At 47.0% G+C, this 20,857-nt stretch overlaps 1 protein-coding gene across 5 annotated transcripts in view; it reads left to right on the forward strand.

The window, feature by feature from the left end:
- Positions 1–8,429: 8,429 nt before the first annotated feature.
- ARMH4 (armadillo like helical domain containing 4) overlaps positions 8,430–20,857 on the forward strand; it is a 71,464-nt gene continuing 59,036 nt past the window's right edge. For 3 of the 5 annotated variants that reach the window (XM_074869093.1, XM_074869094.1, XM_074869095.1), the window contains exons 1-4: positions 9,493–9,561; positions 14,533–15,925; positions 17,861–18,073; positions 19,286–19,504. In XM_074869093.1, the coding sequence (XP_074725194.1) occupies positions 9,508–9,561; positions 14,533–15,925; positions 17,861–18,073; positions 19,286–19,504 (1,879 nt within the window). In that variant the 5' untranslated portion in view covers positions 9,493–9,507. Of the gene's footprint in view, positions 8,475–9,492; positions 9,562–12,596; positions 12,631–14,532; positions 15,926–17,860; positions 18,074–19,285; positions 19,505–20,857 lie in introns of those variants that run through there. The other 2 variants (XM_074869096.1, XM_074869098.1) reach the window with 2 other exon arrangements.

The raw sequence follows: 20,857 nt of genomic DNA on the forward strand, positions 1-20,857 counted from the left end.
ATGTGCTCTGTTGTTGCGGAACCCAAACTCCCTGAGCCGTGAGCCGCTGTAGCCGTCTGTAGATGCTATGCTTTTCACATACTCTGCGGCAGTGCTGTTGTCCCACATCCACCCTTTCTATTTAAGATCTGTGAAGGTGGAGGTGTGTGGGAGAGTCGGACGATGAGTGGGAGTGATGTGAGACACCAAAAGCTGTCGCTGCTACCATCTGCTTTGTCGCCTGAGCAAACCTCTGCGCTAGCCCATCATTGGGATTAGCAGCTCTACAGAACCCCCTTTCTCTTCTGCTTCTGTGACAGCCTTGTCACCTTCCCCCTAAGTTCTAGTCTCCCTAAACTCACCTGGGTCACAAAGTGGGATCAAGAGTGTGGAGCTGAGAAGAGAAGGTCCGCGTGTGTGTGGAGCAGGGGGGCAGACCAGAGGAGATGAAGCAGATGGGGCATCCTGTAAGGGCTCTGTATATCTGGAGGACATGCAAGGAATCCAGGTAGTGCAGAGGGAATACAAGAAAGGTGTGAAGAAGGGGAACTCAGGGGAGACTCCTTGCAAAGCCCTTACATCCCTCATAAATCCCATATATCTCTCCTTCAGATACTATCCCACAACTCAATACGAGTCCATGCACTCCTCATATGACCCATCGCCAGCTTCCCATCCTGTCAGCTACCTCTCCGTGGAGAGGAAAACCGAGGAGCAAGAAGAAGGCTGTAGTGATGATGTGAGATGCAGAAACAGTGATGGGACCAGCACAAAAGCAGTGAGTTCTGGAGGAGGAGGAATCATTGCCAAGGCAGCAGCGGAGGATGGCGACACATGGAAAAATAAACAAACAAAAGCCTGTAGCAATTAAACATTCTGACACAGAGTTCAAATTGCCTTGTGATGTTGTGTGGTTTTATGTTTTTAATGTTTTGGGATTTTTTTATGGTTAGTATTTTATGCCCTTCCAGAATATGGAAATGCAGCTGAACTTTAAAGAATATGCAAACAATAATGCCCGAAAATATGTTTAAATGTCATTCTCACAACAGATCCTCAACTCTGTCATGTCTGAGCAATACCCCAGTGTACCAAGAATATGCACTCAGTTAGAATTACACCTGACTGAGCTGGGAATTATATTCAAGAAGCTTTTCTCTGTTGGGGCTTTCTGTCAGGGAAATGATCCTGGAATTCCCTAAGTTACTACCTGGAGTGCTGTCTGCCATCACTGGTTGTTTCAAGGGCAGCAGGAGGGGAGATGCGTGGTTACTGGGCCTGCTGAGAATATGCTCTCGCTGACATATGAATTCCCATTCTTTTAAATGCTATAAAATGCTCCTGAATATGTCTGTGATAGGGGTCTTACAAAGACATAATATAATATACTTAATGTTGTTGCTCTTGAAAAACTTAAAGCCTGAAAATTGGAGTAAGAGTTAGATAATATATGATTAATGTAAAGTCTAAGCATGATGTTTTCATCACCTGTTTCAACCTCAAATCTCACCTGTTTACAATATCTTACTGTGCCATAATGACATGTTTACAACACTATGCTTACGCTTTAAATTCAGTGTTTTATGTAAAAATAATGACTTAGATGTTTTACAAAAATCACAGGCCCTACTTGAAATACACAGCGCATCACTTCTTCGTAAATGTATTATCACTGGGTTAGGAAAGATCAGAGTTTACTGCTAATCACATCACTGTCTTTATAGTCCATTGGAAATCTTTTCTTAAATTACATTAATCAATCACAGTTAACATGAGTTCTGAAATGCAAGCTGCAGCTTAAAAGTGGCTTAATTTAATGGATGATCTTTCCAGAGCCTAACAGTTATTGATAATAGAAGCCAGAGACTTAGAAATGTGCCAGGGTTTCATAACAAAATCCATCCACGCCATGCTGGTTTAATCAAGGAAGCTGCTTGCATAATGTGAAAAGCGCTCGTGCTCTCCCGAATATGTAACTGTTGAAGAAACAGATGGTGATGCTAACCCGTAAGAATCAAACTATAAATACATTCAAGATAACAATACAAATGAAGATAATTATTCACTGTGTAAGGAGATGGTAGGACAATTAAGCCAGCTAGTAAGCAGAAGGTCGAGGGGAGTAAAAAGCAGGATCTCCCTAACACAATAAAAAATTATTGCCTGAATGCAGCCAGTTCCTGCAACTCTTGGGAGCGGTGATATCCTCTGACAAGCAAGGAGGAGGTCGCATAAGTATATAAAAATGCAAGAAATTAACAGTAGCCCATCAAAATCAGTGAAAACTCTCTGATTTATATAAAATTTATAGGACAATTTATTTTGGCTAATGCAGTCCTTTTTTTTTTTTTTTTTTTCCCCAATACTCTGTTGGTATTCAAGCCACTGGCAGCAAAAAATCTTTTCAAATCTCATGCAGATGCATTATTATCATAGAATCATAGAAAGGTTTGGGTTGGAAGGGATCTTTAAGATCATCTAGTTCCAAACCCCCTGCCCCAGGCAGGGACACCTTCCACTAGCCCAGGTTGCCCAAAGCCCCGTCCAACCTGACCTTGAACACTGCCAGGGAGGGGGCAGCCACAGCTTCTCTGGGCAACCTGTGCCAGGGCCTCACCACCCTCACAGGGAAGAATTTCTTCCTTACATCTAATCTAAATCTCCCCTCTGTCAGTTTGAAACTGTTACCCCTAGTCCTATCCCTACACCCCTGATCAAGAGTCCCTCCTCCCTTTCCTACAGCCCCTTTAACTCCTGGGAGGCCGCTCTAAGGTCTCCCCGGAGCCTTCTCTTCCCCAGCTGAACCCCCCCAACTCTCTCAGCCTGTCCTCACAGGGGAGGTGCTCCAGCACCCCAAACATCTTCACGGCCTCCTCTGGACCTGCTCCAACAGAGCAGCACCATGTGCTCATCTGCAAGGAGCGGTGGTGAAAGCGATGCTGGTGCCTCGAGGTGGCAGCTACAGAACTATCCTGGAGGGTTAAAAGGGAACATTTTTCATCAAGAAAATGACTTTTCTGTACAAGTCCTGAAATACAGCAGCTCTCAGTTGAATTAATCCCTGCAGTGCACTTGCAAACATTGAAAACATAAAAGAATGTGACCTGCAGCATAAACACTGCAGGCCCGAATGGGTACGGCAAGGAGGCATCATGCCCAGCTAATATTCTGTTCCCTTTAATGCCGAAATTCCTATCTGAACCCCTGCAGAGACTCAGATTTCAGCTGAACCCTATGCATATTTCAACAGCAAAGCATTATTATTATTTCTTGGTCATAAAATAGTCAGTCAGTCTTTTGTGCCCCTACATTGGATGGCTTAGTATGTGTACTTGCTTTTAAGCCTCCTTAATCCCTATATACAGGCTAACTGAGGCATGTACCCATTTTTTCTCACAAAATCAGATAGTTGCATACTTAGGGCCAGCTTTAGACATAATAAAAGAGCAAGGCAGTGCTAGGTTAACAGTTGGATTTGATGATCTTAAAGGTCTTTTCCAACCTAAATGATTCTATGATTCTCTGATTCTATGATCTGTTGTAGCTTCTGAAGCTCACAGAGTGTCTCCTCACCTTTTTCCAGCACATGGATCCAAGGGGATCCACTTATCAGCTCTCCAAAAGGAGAAAGAGGAGGGAAGGCCATAGTCTTTCTACTGCTTGGGGTTCTGTTAACAGCTGGGCCTGGTTCCTGCTGTAGGATTCCAGCTTACTTGATTTGAGTATTTCCAACACAGAAATGTGTATTTCTCTGCTCATAACCATCCAAAATGTTGTCTGTACTGCCCTAAAATTCCCCACAAAGGGGAATAATGGAAACACTGGTGGTGTCTGGATGGAGAGCATCGCTGATTCACACTAAAACACAGTTCACCTCCCACCCAGACATCCTGATACTGCATGTTACCCGTGGCAAAGACCCTGTTCGTCCCTGTGGTGGGGGCTTTCAGCCCCTCTGCACTAGTTTAGTAAAGGGCTATACGGTGAGTGATGGAGTGGCAGTACTGAAACTGCACTTCTTTTAAACCTGTGGATCCAGGGGTTTGGTTTAACCTCAAGTTTTGAGAAGCAAAAGAAAGCCGAAGTTTTCAAAGTCCCTCTGAACAACTATATTTAAGATGTTCAAGAAGCTGAGAGTTTAATGTCAGAACAGTGCTTAGGGTTAGCTTGCTTTGGGGTGGTGTGTCAAGTGCTTTTTTTATTGCCAGCCTAATTTTATAGTGGAGTATGTAGGACGGGGGGAAAAAATATCCAAGTGCTACAGGGAATTGACAGATGGTTCACGTTTCAGCTGAGACTCCAATATGCATGGGGATGGCTTCCTCAGCACTTTATTTCTGGGAAAATTGTAATATGCAGTGTACTTTGATATTAACTGCATTGATTTTGTTAAAGGATATGAAAAGGAGCAAGGGCTGTGCCGGTTTCAGTTATGGAGGTGAGCACTGGTCCTCCTGGGCTGTATTCCCAGAGCAACTGCAACTGATTCCCATGACCTTGGACCAGTCAGCAAAAGCCTGGTTCTACTCTGAAAAGTGACTGTGTAAAAATGGCACTTTCCTACTCAGCAGATCTGGTTGCTGTGTGCTCTCCAAGTCACATCTGCTGACTTTAGTGACAAAAATAAGTTTTTACGGCTTTCCTGCTCTGTGAGCACTGCAGAATCACAAGAGCTGGGGAAGCAGAAGCTGGATTCTCTGCCTCCTTGTAGGAGTAATTACTGCAAATCACAGCCAGCAGTGGGGCTGCACTGGCATCGCTTGGCCTTGCACAGCTTTTCTGCTAGTGCCAGCAGTGAGGAACATAGAAGAAAGGAATCCAAGTTGATTCTCTTGATTGAGTTTTAATTGCAGATGGCATTTATAGGGTTTGCAGTTGGAGGAGAAAGAAATCTGTTCATCTGTAGCATGATTACATTTGAAATAATTAATTGTCCATAAACTTCCTGCTACCTTTTTCAAAGTGGACTTGTTTTAAACATACTTCCCTCTCTGTAACAGGGGATGCTGTTCTCACTTTCCCTGATTTAGACTCATTGCTACTCCATTCCAATGGCTGCTGTTTAATGGGAAGAGCAGGTCCCCTTAAAACAGATGCTACCAGCTGATGTAAAGGTGAATTGTGTGATGGAGATGTGCGCTGATTTATGTGCTGGATGTCCCCAATATTCAATCTGGGAAAGTCACTCAGCAGCGAAATTAATGGTAACTATTTTAAAATTGCCTTTACCTTCTGTGGCATGTCCTGACATACTTAGGATAGCTGATATCACCTCATCACAGATGCCAGGAGTAGCATCGTAAGACACAGTATTCTGGTGTCAGGACAATGACTTTTTAGTTCATTTCGTACATACAAAATGTGCCTTCATGTAAATCTTTAAGTAACCCAGTTTCTTGATTAGGACGTGTTATTTGTATTTTTTGGTTTGTGCAGTAAGGCTGCAACAGGAATATCACCTTTAAGAAATCCACTGTATTATATTATTATTTTATACAACAGAGTTTGCTGTTATAATAATACACAGATCTTATAAGGGACTCTTACAAAAATTAGGTATTGTTACTTCCATTTTACAGAAGGGGAGATGAAGGCAAGGATCGGTAAGGTTCGGTTTTGAAAGTCATCTAACGATTCAGATCTGGGAATGGGACATGATTCCCATGCTCTTTACCAGCTACACTACCCGCATGGAAGAATAAACCAGTTTACAACTGAATTTAATCTCTGTATTTCACCTGAGGGGTGAGAAGTCTTTGAAGGATGACACCAGTAGAGGATTGCACTGAAATGTCTCAAAAGCAGACCATTGGTAAGAAGGGAAAGGAACGGCTGTTTCTTAACTTGCTGTGGAAGTGGGGCCAGTTTTGCTTGGTTAAAACTGAGTTAAAAATTAGTATTTCCAATTAATAAACCATAGAAATGAATAACAAAACAGTGCTCTCTGGTGATTTCTGATTTCTGCCTCTTTCATCATGCCTCCTTCTTGCAGTCTGCAGATTTTTTTTGTTGATAACGCAGAAGCCTGTGATTTTGGCAGGTTATGCGGAGTAGAGAAACTTGCAGTGTATGGGGAATTTGCAATTTCAGACAGGGAAAAAACCATAGATAATCGGCTATTTTGGTTACAGTGATTATCAGTGAAACATTTAACCTTGAGAGTATACAGTGCTAATCTGGGTTCAGTGTCTGTCAAAGACAAGGGGGAAGCGAAAACCTCTCCAATCTATTAAGCGCTCTGCATGCCTTAGAGAACAGTAGAGCACCAGGTGCATGTTTCACATTTTGAATAATTTTCCTGATAATTTTAAAGGTTATATAGAAAAGGGGTTGAAAACAATATCCCTCATTCTGAATCCCAGGTCAGCTGTTGGGGGTGAATTTTGTAGCTACTGAAGCCAAGCCTCTGGCTCAAGCCTGGCAGACTCATCACCAACAGCTCTGATTTCTGACGGGGGGGGGGGGTGTCTCTGTTGTCCTGCCCCTCTCCCCGCACACGGATGACTGAGCGGCTTGGGAATCAATCCCTGACCCACGTGCAGTGCTGCAGTGGAAAATAAGCTCTCATTGATTTCGGTTTGCTGTAAAATCTGGCAAAATTCAGAGGTGGCACCTCCTCCACGGCTGAGCCATCTCCTCTTCTCAGTCAGAGCCCTTGGCCTAAATGAAACGGGTGGAACAGAAGATGAACCTGCGGAGAGTTTTGCATCCCTAATCTGGGAGTTAATGGTGTTTAACATGGCCACAAAAATACAGCTCTTATCTCTTCCCCCCCCCGCCCCCTTCCTCCCTTACAGGAGAGTAGATATCCTTTCTCTGTATTTTTTTTTAGAAGGATGCTGCAGCACTAGAAATATTGGTTCATGAATAATATCTCAGATTTTACAATTCATATGCAAAGCCAGAAGGGACTATTCCCATCGTTTTTTCTGATCCTTTGCTTCGCCAAGCCTAACTCTGAAGTTCTTTTCTGTCTTTTGACAGTGACTGTCTTTATTGCTGATACAGGCATTTTTACATTTATTTTCAACTTATGCAGAGGTTAGCAATATTACCCTGAAAGGAATTGCCCTGACCTACAACAAATGTGTCTTTTAAAAGTTTTGCTATTGGATGCAGAATGCTACCAAAATGAATTGGGTTGGTTCCAGTTTGGTTGAAATCCAGTAGAAAACACTCTATTTCTCTAAAATTAGACAGGTAAAACATTGGGGTGTGTCTAGCAAAGAGAACAAACCACTAGTATAAATGTTATTTCCAGTAGCACTACAAACGGCGGGGGGGGGGGGGGGGGGAGGAGAACAATTTCTTGATAAGGAATATTTCATTTTTCTTTAATCAGTTATGTTGTTTATTTAAAGAGCTGAGTGTTTGACATGTACCAGCAGATTAAATCACACTTTGTCTGAAAAAAAGGAGCTTCATTTTATAGATTGTTATTATAACTAGAAGTACAGAGGGATTCACTGATTTGCTTCACATGGTAGAGCACATCCATGGCAAAGTCAAGATTTTGCCTCTCCTCTCCATCATTCATTTGTTCCCTCCCAGCAATTTCCCCCCAAAATCTGTCCACCCCAGCCATTTCCTCCTTTGAAAGAGCATTATTCTGGGTCTCTCCTCACCTGTCCCTGCCCACCACCAACGCTTTGCACCTGCTGCAGCACCACTCTGAGTCATTGCTCAAGGCAGCGTATAAAATCCTGTGTGTGGCCTGAAACCTTGTGGTGCCCCTGATGCTAGGCTGAAGGGGGAGGCAAGAGGAGAGGAAGCTGGTCTTATCTTTTAGAGCCAAAGTATGGGGCTTCTGAGCTGCTCTTTGGTGAAATGAGTGGATGTGTATGTCAGGAGCTGATGGTGTAAAGGTTTTCTATTTCTGTTAGACTAGCTGTGGGGTTCCTGGTGGGATAAACAGGTGGGAGAAGGAAATCAGGAGTGGAATTGCTTTTCTTTCACCCTGGTCAAATAGGTGCTTAAAATGAAGCAACAAAAAAAAAGAAACTGAAATCAGCTCCTCCAATACATGTGCGGGGCACTATTTAAGAAGTCTGCCTCCTTTGCAGAGAGAGTATTAGGGGAAGGTGACCTCTACAGCCGAAAATACCGGAGGAGAATCTGTAATAGATGGAAAACTACTAACGGTGCTGTAGGCCTTGCTTTTGCACCTTCTTGTAAGCAAAGAGCGGGAGCCTGCCGGGCTGGGCTCCGATCCCGACTCGCGGGGTGCGGGGGCTGCGCCTCAGACTTGGCTCCTAAAACTTCCTTTTCGGCCAAGGAGTAAAGGTAAAACCCGGCTTGGGGAGGGGGGGGGGCATCAGCCCCGCGGCGGGCAGGCGGGGGCCGGCCCCCAGGCGGGGCGGAGAGCACCCCCCCCCCCCCCTTCCCGTCGGGGCGGTGTCGGGGGCCGGGCCGGCTGCGCTCCGCCCGTGCGGCCGCGGGGCGCGGGGGGAGCGCGGCGCCGCGCCGAGGCACCGGGTGGAGGCGGCGGGAGGCAGGTGAGGCCGGGGCTGGGTGGGCTCCTCCGCTGCCCCCCGGGGGTGGGGGGGGTGTGTGTGGGGAGGACTAGCCCTCCCTAAGCCGAATTTACGCCGTGTTTATTCATTTTTATTGAATTTTTTTTGGTGGTGTTGGTAAGGATGCTTGGCTGCCCGCGGGGCAGCGCATCCTCGGCGCGGCTCTTTGTTCCCGGCGAGCGGGTTGGTCCCTGCAGCCCCGGGGGGATGGGGAGGGGGGGGTAGGAGTCCCGATGGACCCCCTCGGAAAATCCTTGCGGGGGGGTGTGCGTGTGTGTGGTGGTTTCTTCTCCCGGCGGTGTGTGTGTGACCACCGCTGTCCCTCTGTCCTGCTGCGGGCCCGGGCTGGAGAAATCCCCTGGAGGTTGGTTGCACTTGATCCGTTGGCGTGGTGGGCGGCTGGAGGGGAAGGATGCACTTCTGGGTATTTAAGCTCACCTGTAAATACGACTAAGGAGGACAGGAGGATGGATCTGTGCCCCGCAAGCGGGCGTGCTGGGTGTAATCAAGGCTTGAGCCATCCCCAATCCCATTCCCTTACCGACAAGCAGGTTCTACCCAAGCTGAAAGGGCCTGTCCAGGTGTATTTAGTCCGATCTTAAACCTTCACCTGCAGAGACTCATGATCCTCCAGGAGATCTACTGTGCGCTGTTGCTGTCTGCGTTAGGCGAGGCGCTGAAATTTCTGAGTGTTTTTTGCTGATGGGAACCTGAACGCTACCCCTCTGCTCCCAGTGAGTCTGGAGAGCAGCATTTCCACCCTTCTGGTGTTTGAAAACTGCTGCACCCTTTGGCCTCATTCTTACCCCCCCCCCCCCCATCTTTTTAATCCCTCAGGAATTTGGTAGACCTCTGATTTCTGTGGTGCAGGGGACCTGGCACGGGTCAGAAGCCACGAAAAACTGTGCGGCTCTTACTTGCAAATCTGCGTAGGGATTTCCATAGGTGGTCTGTGCTGTTCTGAACAAAGCAAGGGATCACTTAGTGGTTGGGGGAATAATGCCTAAAACATGTCATGTCTCTCGCTTCTCAAAGAACTACTGCTGGAACACCAGTGCTGGAAGTGGAGGTGATGTATTATGTATTAAGGTGCCTCACTAGGACTGGTAAGAAACTGTCCTTACGGAATATTAATATCTCATTTGTTTGCTTGTAAGGATCTGTCCTCAAAGGTAGTGGAGGATGTGCCCCTCTGATGTGTCGCTGTGTCTACATAATTTTGCTCATCCGACTTGGGCTGTATTGGTGGCTGGTGTAGAGTTGTGTCACCGTTGGGATTTTGCTGAGAGCTGTTGGAGATAAACAGACCTCAATCCGTTAAGCTATCTGAAGTATGTGCTATAAGAACATCAGTTCTACAGTTCACTTGATTGAACTGTGCAAGGACACAATGTGAGATGAAATGAAGGCATTTCTCAGCCTGTGTGCGAAAGTAGGAGTTGGAGCTCTGCAGTGTATTATCTGCTGGCTTTTGTATTCAGCACGAGTAATAAGGCTTGGATAGCATACATTAGCACTCTGGTAACATAGCATTTGATTGCTGGCAGTTGCTTGACTTGTATGTTTTGGCTAAATCTTCACATAAAAAGATTTGCAGCGTTTTTGTCCATTTCCCTTATCAATCAGCAGATGAATTGCGGAGCCAAGCACATCCAGGACTGTTCAGCCAGTCAAAGCTGGCATAATCAAGCTTGTACTTGGAGGTGTGAAAAGCTGTGTTCTGCAAAGGCTAGACAGTGATTTGTCTGAAGCTGACCTGTTAATCTGTGCTCTTTGCTATATGATGCATGCAGCTACTTCAGCTTTGGAGTACAAGTGTCCTCTGTGTGGGAGAGGGGTTGTTAGAACAGGGTTATTAATTCAAGTAAGTTAAACTTGATGCTTTTTTCTGTTTCAGCAATTTGGGAAAAACACAGCCAGAACTTGCCAAAGTTCTGCCAAAGGCAGAAAATAACACCAAAGGGTTTTCCTGGGAGTTTTCTCTAAATAAACTGGCTGAGCAAAACTTATAAAAGCCATCCTGGGGAGTAGCTGCATACAACTGGGGCAGAGTTTCATCCTTTGCAGCATGTGTCCACAGATGGCTGGTCCATGTAAGGAACAGCTATTGAACGAGAGAAATCTGGTCTGCTCTGTGCTTGTCCCCTTCAAGCCTGCCCTGTTGGAGTGACCAGAACAAGTTGGGGTTCCTTCTGAGCTGGCTTTTGTCAGACTTTGCAGGAGATGACTCTTCAAACAGGTCTCAAATTCACAGAGGGGGTTAACGGTTTGATAGCTTGTGCTAATGGTATGGAGCAAGGAAGCAGCCTGGTTCAGAAAGATCCAGGTGAGTCTGCAAGACTGCTTCAGGTGGTGACCAATTTGTCTTTATTGCCCCTCAGCCTGGGGACTTGTCTACAGTAGTAGATGGTTCTTATTCTGATGGGCAGCTTCTGGAGATGCCTGGTTTTGGCACTTGCTTTTTGTCTAGCAGTCCTTTGTGCTTCTTTCCAGCCTACCAGGTGTTAAAAGAAAACTTACGGGTTTTTTTTTTCCATGCTAAAGATAAAGCTCCTTGGTTGCCTGCAGTTGTGCTGCCTTTGCAGCTAGGGGAACTGCATCTCTTGGGATTTGTTGTTATTAAGTGCAGGGGAAGTAGCTGGTGTTGTCTCTCGCCCTCTGTGTGTGCTTCCTATTTGAAGCAAGGATTAATTTTCCACTGAGAGCTTGGCCAGTGCTTGGCAGCTGTCCTCCAGGGCTTCAGCTTGGAGAATGCCAGGTGGAATCTGGGGACAAGGAGCTCCTGTGGCATGAAATACTGAGTTAGTCTACAGCTTCAAGCTAGTAACGAAAGAGCTTAAGCTCACTACAGAGGAGGTGCTTGGTCAGAGCAGCATGTTCCAGCTTGCTTTTATTGCTTGGCTAAGGCTGTAGAGCAGACTGACTATAAAAATAACCAGATGGGAGGATAAATGTATAGCCCAATGCAGCTTGAGTAACAAACTGCTCTGCAGCCAGCTACCTGCTAAAACCTGTATCACTTTTGCATTAAGTGGAAGTGCTACAGCAAGGTGTTAAACTCTGTTTAAGAAGATAGCCAGGTCACTGCTGTTCATACACTGTCTAATCCAGCCTCTTCCTAAAGCTAAGTAGATCTTAAGCTCTGACTAATCTTCTTTGAAGCATGAGCTTGTCCCATTATCCCACAGCAAGCTCCATGCCACTATCTCCAGCTTTCGTTGAATGTAGAGGTCTAGGTTAGCTTAGATCTAGTTGTTGTGGATTTCCTGAGCAAATAACTCTCCAATGTTATTTTTACACTTTACAAATGTAGGACTGTGGCCAACAGTGCTTCTTCTCAGGCTGGAGGAGACAGTATGAGGCTGCCCAAAGTACCCTGGGAACTCCTGTATTGGGCTAGTACTGACTGTCCATGTTATCTACTAGCCAGAAGGAGGAAAGGCTCTTAATACTTTTTTTAATGTTTTAATTAATGGATATCTAAAAGCCAGCATCGTAGGGAGCAGCTTTCCCTCTTATTCACTGTCATTCCTGATCCTAGTAAAGACGGAATAAGCTTGTTGGGAAGAAAGAGATTAATGTTTCAGTACTTCTAACCACCTCCTGAATGTCTTAGGCTCTTTTCAGAGACTAGAGCTGGAAACCTACAAATGTACATACATATGTGCATATACATATGCATAATGTATATGACTGCAAGAGAAATGCTATGGCTGTCTTTCAAGTGCAGCTGGAGTTCTGTTTAGGTTTAACCACTGCTAAAGCTACTTGCATAGCCTAAAAAGACTCCTGACTTATAGAGAAACTGTATTTGGATCCAAACCGTTCTTTATTTAAAAAAAAAAAACCCTTGATGTTTCAGTATGTCTGATCTTAAGTGGCACTGCTAAAGGGGTTTGAGGTGACCATAATTTATATTCATCAGCATGGCAAGGCAACTGTGTGTCATTGGGCACTAACAATTAACTTGCATAATATACTCTTAGTGTTTAATTACAAAAGCGCATAAAGGATTAGCCTGGAAAAGTAGCTGGATACTGTCACTTTTCAACTGTTTCTTTGGCAGAGAGGATAGAGGAGATAGATGAGTGGCCACCCGTCCTGCAGAGGAAGAAGATGCTAAAAAATAAAGTGGAAGGTATCTCTGCTAGTGAACAGCTTCTTGGTGGCTTCGGTTTGTCCCTGAGCACCTGGTGCATGTGTGTGGCCTGTGACGGGGATTTATTCCAGCAGCTCAAATGGCTGAGGGCCAGGACTGCAGAGAGAGTGGAAAAAGTGACTTGGTGTGCCCTGAAGGCTCAACCAGATAATAGAGCCTGTGGTAGTTGCCTCTAAGCTGGTAATGCTGAGGTTGTCTTCTGTGCTGCAGCCAGCTCTGCAGATCATAAGGGTCTTCAACTAGAGAAGTCTTTTTATCCTGTGTGGCTTAAGAGGTATGTTTTTACAATGGAAATACACATAGCTGTGTGTGACATAATGAACCTTTCTGTCTTGGTTGTGTTTAGCTGACTGGACACATACAATAATGATTTTCAAAAGGAGACAAACATACATAAGCAGCAGGACACAGAGGGCCTTTGAGTTAGATGGACGAGTACAAATGTGGTGTTACCATAATCCCTCTTTCCGTAGCAGCAGTTACCTCTTGCACAGCATCACCTGGGTGCATGAGAAGGGATGGAGGAGTGATACACCCTTGTGTAACAAAGCAGTGCCAGGCAGCTTGCTGCTGCACTGTGTGTGTACAAATGCAAGTAGTATTTATCTACATACTGTTTGAATGGGGAAATGAGGAGTCTAGCAAGCTGGGGGATGACTGATGCCCAGGAGCAAGGCTGCAGAGGGTGATCTTTGCTTTTCTTTGGAAGACTGAGGGGTGGTTCTGACAACCCCAACCTCTTTCCTTACTAACATTCATTAGTCACAGAATCGGAATTGCAGAATTCTCACAGTCCTGTGGCTTGAAGGTAAGAGCAGTTCACTTGTGAAACTGAAAACATACCAGCGAAAGCAAGTGAAACTGTTGATGGTTGGTGGCTTCTTGCAGTAGGGTTTGACTGTGTCAGTGACAAGCTGCCTCCTGGAACTGTGGGGAGGACCTTGCCAGATCTGTGTGATGAAGGGCTGTTTGCTGTGTGCATGAGGCTTGTGTGACCAACTGTCCTGCATGTGATGACTGGGGCCTTGGATGGGATGGTCTTCTGCTGTGGAGTGATGGTGCAGCAAGCCCAGGCCTGGGAGACACCTGCCTGGAGGGAGGTGGCTGGGAGCAGGCTGCTGTGAGGTCCTCCATCTGTCCAGCAGCCTGGGCTGTGTTACTGGAGGCAGCGGAGCCTGCCAAGGGCAGGCTGTCAGCTGGCTGGATCACCGACGGGCTCCTGGTTCAGCACGCTCTTGGAAACTCTCAAAGTACACAATGATTATATACATGAAACTTTCTGGAAGTGCCTCCATGGTGCAGTGCAGCATAAACACTGTGCTAATGCAGCAGTGCTGCTGTCTGGGCTGTGGCCTTTCTGGGGGGCCGAGGAGCTCAGAGGACATGACACTAATGCAGCCCTAAAGCCTCCTGTGTTGCACCCTGAAGACCCACCTTGTTCTCTGTGCAAGTTCTTGGGTTTCCTTTTGTGTCAATGCACAGCACAGGGCTTGCCATAACAGGCCTGAGACTTCAGACTGGCCCTGACAAGCATCAGTCCTGGGCTTGGTAAAGGACAAACAGGTTGATCCTCACCATATGCTTGCAAGTCTGATGCCTGCTGGGTAGAGCATATCACTCTACCAGTGGAGTGAGAGCTTGACAAGGTCTGTCTTGGGCTTCAGATCAAGGTTTGGTTTTGTCTGGTATGAGACTTCAGATTGGGTAGGCTAGGAACAGTAAAGTAGATAAAGGGATACGTTGCTTGGGGTGTATAGGAGGGATCTGCTCAGAACTGGCTGTACACTAGCATGCCTGGAACTTGTCACGCAGTTATTTAAGGCCCTGGGTCAATAGATGTGTATGGCTATGTGTAATCTTGGTTCCTTTTTACCTTTCTAGGTCTTGCACTCGGGACTCATCAGCCTTGCAGGCTTCTGGGCACATCACTTCTCAGCTATGAGTAGATCAGTAGGATTTAACATCTGTGTGGTCACTTGCAGCATCCTGCTCTTGTCCTCCAGTCCACCATGCCTTGCATCTCAGCCACTGGAGGAGAGTGACATCACAAAGGTCCAGTATGGCCCCTGGGCAGGGAATGGTGTAGAAGATGAAAGAACAAGCATGATGAACTTAAAAAATAACCTGGGCCCTTCTGAGCAGACGGTCTCTGAAGAGCCATGTGGGGTGTCAGCAAAGCCATCTGAGATGCCCTTAAATGAAGCTTTCACTGCAGAAGGAGAAACACTGCCTGTAAGCCCGAGCCATGTCATCCCAGACAGCCAGGGCCTGGGTGCTCACACCTCTGCTGCAGCAGTGGCTGCCGGAGAAGAGGAGGAGCTTGGTCCCACGAAGTCAGAGCTGGATGAGGATGATGCGTTCAAGGCCATGCTGACCACAGCTGTGACCACACTGAACCCTGCTGTCCAGGAGGAGTCTGTTGGTGGCCCCATTAGTGAGACCACCACGGAGGGTGGTGTTGAAGTAGAGCACAGCTCTGCCAGCCTCTCAACAAGCCCTCTTTTTGGGACAACTGAGGATGAGGAGGAGGCAGGGAGCAACTCGCACCCCTCAGCTGCACCCCAGCTCATGCTGTACCCCAGCTCTCCCAGCTGGGAAACAGCAAGTGACCACCTTGTCATCCCGACTCCCCAGGCTCTTGGAACGACCTCTGAGGTGGGAACACCAAGAGCCCACACAGGGAGCCCTCTGAAGTTCCTGGCTGTGCAAGCATCTATGGCTCCAAAACATCCCCCCGTGGTGACTGAGGCCTCCCCCCGCCTGGAAGCAGGGACGGGTGTTGGGCAAGGAGAGCTGCCTGCCACGGCTGACACTGTCACCATCCACCCTATGGACACTGTGCCACCTGACTGGGATGACACAAAACTGGGGGACATGAGTCAAGGGGGAAGCACATCTCATGAGGAGGTAACAAAGGACCTGGGGGCAACAGAACCATCCCAGACCCCACAGGGAGATGTGAGGGAGGAGGAGGATGTAACAAGAGTGCCACCATCCCCGGTGTCCCCTCCATCAACTCCTGAGCTTGCCAAGGAGGCCAACTGCACAGTGCCAGTGCAAGGGGAGGAGTTGCCAGCAGCTTCCACAGGCAGCAGTGATGCTCCCCACACTGAGAACCTGATGGATGTAGACACGGCTGATCTCAACTCGCTGGAAAATGTAAATGCAGTCACAGCAGAGGAGGGGAAAAGCATCCTGCTGTCACAGCCAGAGGCTGCTGTGGTGACAGATACACAGTCTGATCTCTCTCCTACTTTGGAAAGCTCATGGAAAGGTAAAACTTGCCTGTTATGGACACTTGCCTCTAAGTGTAGGTTTAGGAGGGCTGTTCTTGGGAATCTGTGCTTCCTTTCAGGGAGATAAAGTGGAGGAAGGTGTGATCTTGATACCTGCAATAGAGGTAGGACACCTTTTCACTGTCTGCCCACCCCCCAGAAAGGCTTTTAGACCTTTGTGGGGGGGTAACAGCCTAAGCAGGTAATTCAGATTCATATAGTACTGCCTGGCCTTGGCTGTCCTGTACACAATGTTCCTGCATAGAGGTAGGCACAGCCTGGTGTGTGGTGCCCTGTCCTGACTGTTAGGTGAAACAGCTGTATTGAGCTGCCTGTTCTGTTCCTCAGGCTGAGAGAGTGATTGTAATAGCAAACAGGAAAGCTGAGACTGGGAAAACTATGGCAGCTGAACCTGGGGTTGGAGGGTGTACTTGAGTCTGGAGGTCTGTAGAGAATTGAGTCTCGGCAGCAGAGACTTGGTGCTAGTACTTAAAAAAACTTCTTTTGTTAATGTTCTGCATGTGATGTACTACCAAAGCAGAGGCTTCAGTCTTGGCACTCATACAGCAGTTGTGGGTGACAGCTGTAGTCTGGTTGTAGGCATTTTGCCTTGACTAGACCTATGTAAATCTGCTCTGAATAACCCTGTCTCATGTCTCTCCTGGGACTAGGGAAGGAGTCCAGCCTCTGACCCACTGGATAAACACTTTATTTCCCCCAAGTGTCCCTTTGATATGGAGCACCTTTGGGTCCTCACACTAGCTCACTCTTAAACCCTGCAAAGTGGGGGAATAATTCCAGGGGGGTTAAATTAATTAGCATCTGGGATCACTTGGCTCTCAACTGCTGGCTATGGGAACTTGCAGTCAGTGCAGAAGATGCAGAGGCAATGGATGGCTGTGAACACTTCCTAAATCTAGGAATAGGTGAGCTGTACTGGTAGCTTGTGAGTAACTAACATCTTCTGTGACTGAGGATATTCCGATCAAAATTTCTGTCCAGAGCTCTGTGCTGTTCTTGAACAAAAGCTCCTGGTGCTGTCTCCCCACCCTAGAATGAAGCGTGGCCGGGCTCTGCCCAGTGTTTGTGCCAACTCCAACTGTTACCAGCAGGTGCAAATCTTCCTCCTAGACAGCCTGCCACAGGCTGATGGTGTCATCCTGTACTGTACTTACCTGCAGAGATGTCACCTTCAGCCTAGTGACAATGTTTCTACTCCGTGTTTATAATACAGGGAGAATGCTAAAAAGTTCTGGTCAGGTGTTGGGCAATGAGATGTTCCTAGGCTGATGAGGAGCATGAGCTGGGGTTTAGGACTCCGGTTTAATTGCTGGGCATCTTTGATCTTCTTTCTTAGGCTACAGAGGCAAAAGGACAACTTCCCTTCACTGCACCCAAAAGATCTAGCTTTTGCTGTAAAAGAAAAGCTAATTGTATGTTGGTGCTGAAACCTGACTGATTAATTCCTAGATTAATTTATAAGCACTTGACTTGTCACCAGGTTCCCTTTCTGCTGTTTCCCAGATGTTGGGGAAACACTATCAGTAAGACTTGTGCAACAAAAATAAACCCTTCTCTAAAGCTGAAGTCTTGTAGCCATGAGAGCTGGTCCCTAAAAGCACTGCTCTGGCAGCATCACTTGCTTTGAATGGTATTTCATACTATAGCCCTGCAGTGCTGTGCTCCCGTGGCATTGCTCCCCAGTGGGTCCATGTGTCCCTAAAGGGGCAATTAAGGAAATAAGGACTGATTCTGCTGCTTTCGTTCCTTTTATGCATGCTCTTACCTCTGTCTTTATGCTGCACTGCCCTGATGATACTTGGCTGGATGTGCACTGTGGCTCTGAAAACGCATGGAGTTATATTTCTTCAAATATCTGCTCTGTTGCTGTCGGCTGTCCTGTGAGTTGGCACTAACACATGTTCTTGCTGTAGGTGTTACTCAGGAGGTGACTACACTTGTCCAGGAGGCTGATGCTGCTCTGTCAGTTGTGACACTGGTGCCTGGTGCTACCCAGGGAACAGGACCTGTGAGCCTTCCGCAGGAAAACAGTGGGGAGGACACCCAGATGCCAACTGCTCCTAGTGCCACCCAGATGCTGGTGGCAGCTGGTGCTTCCTCTATGGCGAACGCTCCAGATGTAGAAGGTAGGGTTCTGCTTCAAGGACTGGGTTCTGCTCCACACGAGATGAGATGGTGCATCTGAAACCAATACCAGTGCTTGGACACCAAAGTCTTAGTGCACAGCATCGGTATTCTAAGTGACCTTTTTTCTCGCCTTCTGCAGGCTGCCCCTAGCCCAGGGCTGCCACTGCTTTCTGCCCATGTTACCAGACCCACAATGTTGAAATATGCCAGAATATGTTTTTGCCTCAAATAACAGTGGAGTAGAGACTTTAAAAAACCATCACCCCCAAACAAACAATCCTCATGTCTGTCCTAACTAGCAAGCTGACTTTTAACCTTAGACATCTAAGCCAGTTTTTATTTGTGGAGGGAGAGCTCTTCTGGAGCCCAAGGCAGTAGCAGATTGCTGATGCTCAGTCTGAAGGCTGAAAATGTTTTATCAGGGTAACATGGGAGCAGTAGCAGGGGGGTAGACACCCTCTTGCAAGAGTCTGGGGAGCCCTTGAGTGTGGAAGCCTGCATTGATAGTTACTTCCATGGAGGAATAGTGAGTTCTTCTCAGGTTGATGTGGCTCATACAGAAATGCTGTGCAGCTGCTACCTGCTGGCTTGATGTCACCTTGGCAGGGATGTGTAGGAGTCTGTCTTCTTGACAGGAGTGTAGTAAGGGTTCCCTTAGCACAATGCTGACTTTTAGCTTGAGTATGTTTCTGCAGTAGTAGGTACCACTGTAATGAAACTGCTGCTGGGCAGCTTTTCTGGTAATTCTTACATTGCCAGGCATCAAAAGGAAAAACCTATTTGCATTGTACCTCTTAAATTAAGGTTCCTTTGTAGGGGAGAGAAGGCTCTTCGGGCAGTTTCCACTAATTAATTTGCTTCTGGGATTTAATTATAAATTCAACTAATTTTTAACTTTGCAATAAACAATTAGATCTGTCACTTGGTTCAGATCTCAACCAGTGTCTCAGTGCTCTGATCTTGCCATGGGGTGGTGACTAGCAGTCCTCAAAGCAGTGGAAGTAAAACCTAGCTGAGTTCTCATTAAGGTGAACCTTCTGTGCTGGCTGTCCTGGAGGAGAAGCTTTCATTACAGCAGTCACACATCTTGAAAGAGGCAAGAGTTTAATAACTACTTCCGCTCAGAGTGAAATTTTCATTAAGGAGTTTGTTCTTAAATGGTGGATTTTTAATATTATTGTGCCAAATTACTGCTTTCCTGTCTTCTGTAGATCTCTCAGATGTGGTCCTGGTCACCAGTGAGAAGGCTGTTCCAGCTCCTGGTGGGTTGTCTGCTACCCAGTCTGGACAGACAGAGGAGCCATCCAGCAGAACTGTGGTCTTGGTAACTCCAGCATCAGTGGCATCTTCTGTTAGGAGGACAGCTCTTCCATCTGTGAGGAGGATCAGTACAGCTGTGACCTATGGGCTGGACCGCCTGGAGTCAGAAGGTACTGCTGATACCAAGGATAAGAGGCAGGCAGTTTCATGTGGAGTGGCACACTTGCCTTGACACTGAGTCCCCAGTTTGTCTGTTTGGCACACAGCTATGTGCATATGTTATTGTACCTAATAAAGTTGTTGAACAACCTGTCCCCCTTTGGGAGGTACAGGAAGCAAGCAATGAGCAGTGTCATGGAGGATGCCTGAAATTCAAGCGGCTGTGGTGGAAGGGATGGGGTTTTCCCTTGGAGAGGGAGCAGCAGTGGTATTGCTGTTGCAGTGGAGTCTGGCAGTGCACACCTGTAACTGCTGGTGTGGGCATCCACTGCAGAGCCTCTGGACCAGGTAACATTCATGGGAACACGCTCAGACAGCTGGAGAGCCTTTAGCACCCTACTGCTGAAATCCTCACCACGTGCAATGCAGGGGGATGTTCAGCATGGGATGGGCACCTCGGTGTCCAGCTGGCTGAAACCTTGCCAGGACAAGGGATGCCTTATTTACAGTCCCTGTGTGACCCTGCTGGGAGAGGTGAAGGATGCATCCCCTGTGAGATGCTCTTCCAACACAAAGCTACCTGTTAAACTGCTGTTCTGTTGTTGTCTTCTCTTAAACTGCTTTTGCCCACTGCCACTCCTGGAGTCTCTGCTACCTGACTGTCTTCAGACAGTTGGAACCCAGTGATGCAAATTCTGCCTGGTCAAACACCCATCAAGAGCAGTGTAGGTGAAGATCCTGCTCTGGAGTTGGTCTGCACCTCAGATGTGTTATCTCTTCAGCTCATCTGTGATTTTTCCTGCAGAGAATTGTTTCACTTCTGCTTCTTACTCTTCCCTGCTTGCTCATCCATCCAGTTTTGTACTCCAGTGTCTGGACTGACACCACCTGGCAGGGATTAATCTTTCTGCCTGTTTTGCTCCCCTTCCTTTATACTGACCTTCTCTTGCATTTGTATTTTACTGCAAAGGTTGGCAGCCCTCCAGGGGTGGTATGCCAGATGGTATTTTTCTTCTGATTAGAGGTGGGGAGCCACAGACAACAGCTAATCAGCATCTTTTCTCTGCATGAAGCAATAACTCTCACTCCTGTTTGGAGGGCAGCAGAAGCTTGGGAGCCCTTCCCACTGCATGTGTGAGGTGCTGCAGCTCCTGCCCTGTCAGCTTTGCTGCTTGCTTTGAGGCCTGCCATGAGCTCTCTGGGCCTCCAGCTACAGCACTCGCCCCTTGCCATCATGAGTCTTGTACGTATCTGGCAACACAAGGATGTGGTGCTGATGGTGGGAGAGTGGCAGCAGGGGAAGAAGGGCATATGTAGAGAGAACCTGATCCTTCAGGCTGGGAAATAAGGTCTCTGCTTAGCAA

This window comes from Strix uralensis, chromosome 4 (genome assembly GCF_047716275.1).
Source record: "Strix uralensis isolate ZFMK-TIS-50842 chromosome 4, bStrUra1, whole genome shotgun sequence".
Classification (NCBI taxonomy): domain Eukaryota; kingdom Metazoa; phylum Chordata; class Aves; order Strigiformes; family Strigidae; genus Strix; species Strix uralensis.